The sequence below is a fragment of the Ascidiella aspersa genome, chromosome 2 (genome assembly GCF_963924565.1).
Source record: "Ascidiella aspersa chromosome 2, kaAscAspe10.2, whole genome shotgun sequence".
In the NCBI taxonomy this organism is placed as follows: Eukaryota; Metazoa; Chordata; class Ascidiacea; order Phlebobranchia; family Ascidiidae; genus Ascidiella; species Ascidiella aspersa.
In genome coordinates, this window is record NC_139448.1 from 5,605,218 (window position 1) to 5,615,221 (window position 10,004).

Consider the following 10,004-nt stretch of genomic DNA (forward strand, 5'->3'; position numbering starts at 1 on the left):
ATATAATCCTGAGTCTATAGTTTGTAGCCCATATTATTTTATAATCTGTATGTTATAATTCGTAGCGTGTAGCGTTTTAATCTGTAGATTATGAGAAATAAAAGTTTTGCTTGAGAATGTCATTTCTGGCCAGTATAACCTTCGGTCAGCATATCTATTCTAAAAGATTGAAATAAGAAATAGGAAAAAATTATCATAATTTAATAAAAACTTAACCGGAGTGCTTGACCGGAGGTCGTGAGTTCGAACCTCACTGCAGGCTAGTTGTTTTTCTAGTCTGTCCTGCTTGCATCATTGATCGACAGATTCGGTGTAGAGTCTGCAATGGCTTTCGGTATATTAATAAAAACTGTAAGAAAAATTTTAAATAGTCATATTATTGATCTAACATATTTTTAAAAGGATTTATATTAAAAGTAACCTTTCTCCAACCTAAAACTTTAACATAATAAATGAACTGACTCGTGATTTTAAGGTTACCGCTTTATGACGTCATGTCATACGTAATTATGTGACCTCACGTCATCTCTAAAAAAATATGTAAAATAAGATTAGGAAAAGTATGGTTCAACAGACTTGAAAGCATTTGTATGTTTTAACTCAACAATTTTGTCATTTGGCATAGGATTGGTGGACGTAGTTTATCCCAAAATATCGGTTATCAAAATCAAAACGAATAAAGTATCTGACAGCCACATGACCTGACATAATTTGTCACAATTGAAAAATGGCTTAAAATTTTAAAATAAAGTAGATGCAGCACACATGACACCGAATCAATAAAATAGTTCATTTAGTCTTCACACAATTATATCAATTACTTATCGTTTCAAAAAAAAAAAGTTTAAAAAAACGTGCTAAAAAGCCATTTTTCGTACAAAACAGCCTAACAAATGTTGTTGAAATGTGACATTTGTACCATGACTATTTACTTTTTATTGCAAAACAGATTTATTTATAGCTATTTAATTGCAAAGCAATGTAAAAAAAAAGAAAAAAGGGGGAGGATTATTTTAATTATAGCCTAAATCAGATTTTTCAAATTGACGTAGCATGGTCAATACTGAACCAAACGTGCTCAGATTTGTTTTGTTGGGTTTTTAGACGCAACCTAACAATTCCAGGGGATCCTCACCTAAATTCGACAAAAAATGTTTTTTTGAACAACCCTACTGTCACATCTCCTGTTCGTCAAGCTTTCGCATCATTACCGGTAGCTGTTAGGCAAAAACAGATGATTGATTCGGGTTACAAAACATAAAGAGACACAGTCCTACAGTGTAAGACCTACGCCATGACCTTGACTTTACAAATCAACAAAAAATATATTTTTAGCTATAACAAATCTGCTGATAGTGTTTTTTAAACCCTTTATTTGATTCAACCCTCTAGTGTTTTTATAGAAATTTGCCAAACTTAAGTCCAGCTGAACACTATACTATAATTTAGTAAACGAGGGTAATTTAAAATAGTCATACTTTTGCTTTACGCGAAACATTATCATAGTTGAAATAGTTTTTGTACTGAAAGTAATATCTCCCCAACCTAAAACTATAACAAAATAAACAAACTGTGTGGTGTTTTAGGGATATTTGTTTAGACGACATGTTTATACATAACTTTTTGACGTCACGTCATAACTGAAAAAATCTTGCTTTCGCACAACCGTGCTTCATCAGTTCAAATTAGGAAACAAATGAATTAAAATAGACAAAGTATTGATGCACAACAGTAGGACAATAACCTCCGTCTTGCCTTCAGTGAAATGCGTCAAACAATATGTTGGAACAATAAAGATCAAAAGCTAAAACAACAAATCTGATGATTTAGCCACTGTCTTGTAAAGGACAAAAAGTCAACGGAGCCATCAAAACGTTCTTCCGTGTTGTCTTAACCCATTACGCTGTTTAAGACGTAAGCAAACGCGTATTAGGCTACGCTGTATTGCTTGGACTGTGTTAAAGCTCTGTCCTAAAGATTTCAAAAAGCTTTAACTGTTGTTGTCATGTTTGGTTTGTTTACTGCAAACAGACAAAGCAGAATTGAAGCAGAATTTTGCCTTATTGCAAGTAAAGCCTGCCTGTTCAGGACATTTTATAAGAAAAAAATAGCTTAGCTCAGTAAGACGAAGTTGTTTAGGATGGAACAAAATGGATCTTAAGGGAATTATGGAGCTGATTATTTCAAAAAGGGTGACGGGGTGCGGAAAGAGATAACCAATACTTGTCACTTTGTTGCAATACTGATTAGTTACAATTTGCACAAACATGTTACAACCCTGTACGATACCAAACGGCGTCACTACTAGGCTCAAACAAGCAAAATGTATTAACCTAAAATGTTAAAATAGTTTGTCTAGGTTTTTATGGCCGAAGTTGCTTTAGTATTGTTTGATAATTTTTCATGGTAAAAACCGCAGTGCTTGATTGCAAATCACGACTGAACCATATTAATTTGCCAAAGGCTCTAAACCAGTGATTCCCAAACTGTGTGCCTCGAGAGATTGCCAAGTGTGCAGCGAAACTTTTTATAATTTCGGAAAATAGAGTATTTCTATTACCAGTAGGCATACGCGCAAGCATTTTAGACTTGAATACGCACTACTTATTACAAATTAATCATATTGAAACATTTATATACTGTTTATCGTGTGTTAAGGGCTATTGTCAAATGCAGGGAGTCGAACCGGAACCGAACCGGAACTTTATGAACCGGTTTGGGGTCAATTTTTTCCGAACCGTAACCGAACCTGAACCGATTTTTATAAGATTTTAAGGAGCCGAACGGAAACTTAACCGAATAATTTAAAAGTACCTGAACCTTAACCGAACCCGATCCTGTAAATAAAAACGGTTCGCTCCTGCATGACGTCACAACTTCTATTTACAGAGTTAAGCTAGGCCATGTTCAAAATTTTATGAAAAATAATATTGAATAAAAAAATCGTTCATTTTTTATTTTTTAGATATTTCAATAATGAGTTGCTGTTTTTTTAATTCGTCACGTAACTTGGATTAAATGACTTACAATTCAAAGATTATTCTCTACATTTATCGACCCACATTTTAAAATTTAACGCAAATTATATTGTATCTGAACCGGAACTTTATGAACCGGTTTGGAAATAACGATGTTCGAACCGGAGCTGAACCGGAACTTTTAAAATCCTCCGAACCTAAACCGGAACTGAACCGGATTCCGAAAAAATCCTTGAACCCGAACCGAACCTGAACCGGAAAAGTCAAACGGTTCGACTCCCTGGTCAAATGTGCCGCGAAATATTTCAGAAATCTTTAGTGTGCCGCGAGCCAAAAAAGTTTGGGAACCACTGCTCTAAACAGACCCCAGTATCGGACGAGTGGTAACTGTACTGCTTGTTATCGGTTATGGAATTTCACCGGACGACCCTAGGTGCGGCCATGTTATTTAATTCTGAGCTGGGTAACGATAGACGCCTTAAACATAATTCGATTATTTAGACGACAAATTTAGGTAAGCTTTTCTGAAGGCATTGTCTGTATATTATTTGTTGGTACCGTATATCGTTATCAGCGCCGAAATTATAGCAGAATAGAAGTAAACGCCAAAGCTTGTTTGCTGCTTAGTGCACGACCACTAAGTTTGTATTTAACCGCGGATTTACAAGATAAGTCACGAAATACGTGGTGCATTCCATTAGGCCACTATAAAAATATGACCAAGCACAGAATTACCAAATAAATTACACCGGAAAGATTCTACCAACAAGCTATGGCATATGCCATATGCTATTCCATACAATGGGTAAATACAGTGATCTAGCTCAGGGGTCGGCAACCTACGGCCCGCGGACCGGATCCGGCCCGCCGATGTAATTCATCCGGCCCGCCGCCTCTTTGACAATTTAGACACGAGTCCGTTTCACATACTTTTTGACTATTTCAACTACGTAAGTGCGAAAAATTTTCGCACTCCGCGCGACATCATTCTACATCCGGTTTGTTGACGTTTTCATGTTGTCTTTTCACCTAGATCAGCGCTCCTTTACCGTTGCGCCGTGGAAGGCAGCCAAGTGCGTCACGGAAAACGTATTCAAAATGTTGGATGTAAATTTTTTAACATTTTTTTCATTTTCGGCAATGTAATAAAAACTTGCAAGAAATTTAAAAGAAATGCCGGTATACCAAAAAAATCGCGCTCGCTTCGCTCGCCAGGTCTGCCAACACTGAGCTAGCTTGACTTTAAATGTTAGCGCGTTCCCCCAAAGTAGGTTTATTACTTGTCGTTAGTATAGTATGGATGACGACGTGTGAATTCGAATTTCAAATCCAACAAACGCTTTTTTTTGCTCTTTGCGCCAATACTTTACAGCCTTCTTAAATGTTATTACGTTCTGAGGTCCGGCTGATTCACATTTGTTTTAACATGAAAATAACACAATTCTTAGTTATCAGTTTGTGCGGCCCGCAGAGATCTTTCTGAGTTTGGTTTTGGTCCGAGACCAGAAAAAGATTGCCGGCCCCTGATCTAGCTAAACACTACGACATACTTATAGTAGGACTAAGATCGTAAGTTCAAACCTCACCGCAGGACAGTTGCTTTTTAGCCTTGTCTTGACTGCACTTTACAATCCTAAGAAGGCCAACTGATTCGGGTAAAAAGTCTTTGCACACACAATTTTGAAAGATTGTTCACATATTACGTTAACCCACATTACTGGAGTAATTGTTTGGCAAGTTCTGGCGGAAAGCGATTATATAAAAAAATAGTAAATAGGCTATATTGTTTCTAAAAGTGTTGTAATTGTTACACCATAACGTTTAACACTTTGTTCAATTCAAATGCTATTCTAAAATGGTCAAGAAACCATTTAAAACTTCGTTGTTTTTATTAGAATTCTACAATTCCGGATAGTCAATCAGAGTAAAAAATATATTTGCTGGATCCATTACATTTAGTTTCACCCAACACAGTATCTAAGATTTCTATAGATTATAATCCGGTTTTAGTTAATAAAATGTTAGCCATGAAAGCATCCGCGATATTGTGCTTGGTGTTAATGTCACCCGCAGTTTCTCCTTCTATTACTGTTATGATGTCGGAACCAATAGATTCAGAACCAATGACTTCAGCAGTGACAGACTCCACATCAGAAGTAACTACCAACTCGTTGAAGACAACACCAATGAACTCGCAAGCAGCTACAGACAAGACAAGTTCTAGCTTGTTGACGACAAGCGAAGTATCCACTACAACTGCTTCAACACATGCAACCAACCTAACAATACCACCTCCTTCAAGTTTTACGACAACAGCACAAAAATCAAACACAGTGGGTTCTACGATGCCTGAACTAACAATACAAACTACCGCTAGTTCTACAAACATACAAACCAAAACAACCGAAGGGGGTTCCATTACACCTACTCCGAGCCAGTCGATGCCCTCCCCAGAAAGTGCAACCACATCGAAAAACAACCAAAGTGTCAATTCTCCAGAACTTCCTGCCACGCCCACAACTAACCAAGCAGCAAAATCCACTGCAACTTCTGAAGCAATTTCAACATTAACAGCCGGTACAGGTATCGCAGAGCCATTTTTAGTGGGCCGCGGGTTACTTTTATATAGTTTAGTGTTTTTATTTAGTTGTGGGCCGCGTGATAGCCGTAGGTTTATGCACTTTAGTTTAAAAGTTGGTGTGACAAAGAATTTTTGAATTGGCTCAGCTTGGAAAGGCTCACGTGCCAAATGTGGTTCTGAGAGCCTGTCGAACTATATTTTATGCCAACTTTAACTCTATGTAATTGAAAAAATATTTCATTAAGGCGCCCTGTAATACCACTGACGACCACTGACGTATAAGTGCTGTGCCAAATGGCGTAGCACTGTTGTACATAAAGTGATCTTATAGCTTGTACATTCCTATAGCACTGCTTTACCTAAAGTGTTTAACACAAAGCACAACAAACGGATATATTTATAATATCTGATAAAAGGGTGCATATTTTTATATAATCTACGCTGTTATGACCAGGCAGTCTGAACGTTTATTAAGATAAAGATTGTTGAAGGATAACATTGACAAGAAAGTAGTTGTGGCATATAAACATAGTAAATACACATTTGCTGAACACTTACATTTGGTTATTATTTTGTATAAAGGTTCCAGTTCTGGTGAATACCCGGTTGCAGTGGTGGCCACCGTCTCAACTTTACTCTTCTTGTCGATTTGTGTCAACGTTGCGTTGCTGTGCAAGTTGCGCAGGTAAATACCCAGGACACTAAACGGGGCAATTGGGCAATTAGTGGGGCAATGTCATAAGAATGGGGGCCTAGAAAGGCGATAGGGGTGATGAATGAAGTAATATCCCAATGCCAAATACTGCGACTTGGATTTAGAATTGCCTTGATTTAACAATGACTTAGATTTAAACTTGCTATTTGTTGAACATGACATGACTTGACTTTTAACAAAGTTATTTTTCAAACGACCTGATTATTACGAAAAAAATGATTTGTATACAACACTGAGTATTTCTAAGAGACCACTGGGCCCGGCTAGCAAACCACGAGCTGAATGCTGTCGTTAACAAAACTGAAAAATGCCTAGATCTAAACGGCGTGAATTTAGTTGTTGGTAACTTTTGTTCTATTAAACCGCCAGCTCACCAAGATCTTTCTCGCCGAAAAGCAATCCCGAAACCCAAGACAATGGCATTTCAATGGCGAAGTCGTTTCGACGAAAGAAGACGGAAGATGATGAGGACATTGAGAAAGAAGGTGGGTGATTCCAGCACGACTGGCCTCTCTCTCGAACCCAAGCAAACACTTTCAACGAAAATCTTAACAGCGGAGTTGCTGTTTTACTAATTTTGTGTTTCCCAAGCTTTGAACTAGAAGTCACACTATAAGAAAGAAAAGTGTAAGAAAAATTAGATTTGTTTTGAAACAACTAAACCATTTTTTATGTTTTTCTGTGACCTTACCCTTTTAAAATCACACGGCAGAGATTAGAAATTCGAATCTCACATCTGGCTAGCTGCGTTTTCTTAATAGGCTGACTATTTTCGGCTAGATTTCCTGAAAGCATCTGGTGCACTAACTATACGAGACATTCAAAAGCAGTATTTTCAGTTCACATTCCTATTTTTTATCAGTTAAACTGCATTAAAATAGCTTTATTTTTAAAAATATATTAAGAGTACCGTACCTGCTTCAGCAATACATATATACAATTATAAATTTTGATCTGTTACTGGAAATGTTCAAAGCAAACAGCTGCAGGTTTAAATGCGAGTCGAGTAGCAAGAATAGCTTCTCACTTGCTCAGATTGGTGTAATTTAAAGTATGCGGAAGTAGGTAAAGTTATTTCAGCCAGTGGCGGACCCAGGGGGGAGGCACGTGACCATGTCCCTCCCAAACTGTATTTTTTTGCCTTTTTTAACAACATAAATACAAAAAATTCAAATCTGTGTTATGATTATAATAGAGGACAAGAAACAGATGATACACGTTTTGAAAAAATATTGATTATATATAGTAATAAATGTGTTAAATTTTTTTAAACATTGTTTAGGGGACAAATTACAGGACTGGTGCAGTGGTCCCACTTCTCCCCTATGTCTAAGCCTATTTTGGTCAAATGGTTTTCGCCCAAAGGCGTCGGTTATTTTAACAGTAATTTTCTAGGTTGTAAGACGATCTACCACTAAAGTACCGCTTTTTCCCATTTCTGTCATTTGCGTTCGTTTGGTAACGTTTTTACTTTCATTCAGGTGGATATGTGAGGGCGAATCAAGTCGACCAACTGCGCGGGCAAGAGAACTTGGTCATAGAGGACACCTACAACAACTGCGTGTAGAACGTCAACATACTGGGGAATACGGATGTCCGATACTCGATCATTTATTCCGATACCGACACCCGATATTTTGGACAAAAATTATCGCGATCCGATCCAATACCTAATGACGTCATTACTATTTTCAAACAAGCAAATCATAAAAACGTATAACGTTGAAAGCCATTTTGCTTTAGCGTTGAGAAGTTTAGTTGTTTCTATTTTTGTTACAGGTCCCCTACCATTTTTTTATCAAATTTACTTTTTAAGATAGAAATTTCTGCGATTGATCGCAAATCATGCCTGAAATTCCTATCAAATCGTCACCGATACCAGCCTATATAGTATCGGACGATTACCGATACTCACTTGACATAGGGTATCGGCTTCCATCCGATATAATCGGACATCCCTACTAGGAAGGCAAGAAACAGTCGCGAGCTTTGTGACACAATTTCGCAACAAAGCTGACCGTTCTTGAGATCAGTGGTTCTTAATCTTTTATATTTTAGATTGTGAAAAGTTTAAAGGTTACTGCACGGCGAAATAATAAGCAAATGCCATTCTGCGCGTTCAAGCCTCGAATATTAGCCTGTAAGCCTATAAGTATTTAAAAAAATTGTAGCATTTTTTGTAATGAAAGATGCACACACATACATGTGTTAATAACTCTGATCGAGCCCTTCTAAAGCTGCCTTTTGACCAACGATTACATATTATTACCGTATTTTACGGACCATAAGGCACAGTTTAAATCCGTTTTTTCCTCATAAATTGATCGTGCGCCTTATAAGCCGGTGCGCCTAATGTATAAATCAAGTACGTACTTTATTGCCTACACTTAAAACCAGTACCGATAGAGGAAAAAGAGGAGCGCGGTGGGAGGAGAAAAAGTGGGAGGAGTAGGAGAAACAGCGAAGCGGTTTACCACGCGGCTGAAGTCTCGGCTTTTTTGTGGGGGCCTCAGCGTGCTGCGGACGCCGAGCGATTTGGATAAATTGATCGTGCGCCTTATAGCCCGCGTGCGCCTTATAGCCCGGTGCGCCTTATATCCCGGTGCGCCTTATGTATGAACAAAATTCAAATCACAACAATTTATTGACAGTGCGCCTAATAATCGGGTGCGCCTTATGGTCCGTAAAATACGGTAGTACACTGAAATCAATCGCAGACTCACCGAATCTGTCGATCAATAATGTATGCACGACAGGCTACAAAAATAACTCACGACCTCGGTCAAACCGGGACAATCACTCTACCAACTGATATACAGGCTTAGAACTCACGATCTACGGTCCCTGCATGGCCAGAGTTTGTGAGTTCAAACCTCACTGCAGCCTATAGTTGTTTTTCTGGCCTAAATTGCTTTCATCATTGCTCTTTGAATCTTTTGAGAAGCAATGGTGTACCGCGTCACAAAGTTCAAGAACCACTGGTTAAGACTGATTCACGCACATTATAGAAACTCGGATTATTTATTTGAAGCTTAACCTTTTAAAAGTTGTACTGCTGTCGAATTGATTTTTTTTTTTTCGCAGTTTCGACAGGTTCGTATTATTTTTGAAATCAGCTAACGAGCTTAAACAACCAAACATTGTGGCGGTTTGTTTGTAACTTTGATTTTGTCTCGTCAAAAAAATATATCGTCAATTATATTTCATTTTTGTATATTATTTAAGCTATTATATTTTCATTTTGGTTTTGTTTTTAATTGTTTGTTGTTATTTTAACATCAACTTTTTAGAATTGTGTATCAAACTTTAACAAATACGATAAATGCAATGAGTAAAATGACTTACAACAACTATATATAAGCACATTAAATACATCAACTGTATTACAGTTACTGTGATAATTTGTACTTGGAATAAATCAGTTTATTCATTGACAGAAACAGAGTGCATAGGTCACATGGGGTTATTTGATATATTCGGAAGACAGAATACAAAAATTGACGTTGTGCATTAAATGGGCTATTTATAAGCGGATGTTATATAACCACGGACTATCTTTAATCCAGAAAAATGGAGGATTGATTCTTTTTGGTTGAAGCGTTGCACGTGAAATTAGAAATATCACGTTCGGCCGGGGCAACGCTATTATTAAATGCAGCTGCAGTGAATAATAAGTCTGGCTCCGTTTAATTATATAAAAAAGTATTTTTTGCAGGCGCTTTTGAGATTT

General features: G+C 37.4%; 1 protein-coding gene across 1 annotated transcript; it reads left to right on the top strand.

Moving 5' to 3' along the window:
- The first annotated feature begins 5,101 nt into the window (after nt 1–5,101).
- Nucleotides 5,102–7,962, top strand: LOC146163295 (uncharacterized). The gene is made up of 4 exons (XM_083383104.1): nt 5,102–5,561; nt 6,142–6,244; nt 6,644–6,759; nt 7,756–7,962. Exons 1-4 carry the CDS (start codon nt 5,102–5,104, stop codon nt 7,839–7,841), a joined length of 765 nt encoding a protein of 254 aa, XP_083239230.1. The 3' UTR covers nt 7,842–7,962.
- Nucleotides 7,963–10,004: the final 2,042 nt, after the last annotated feature.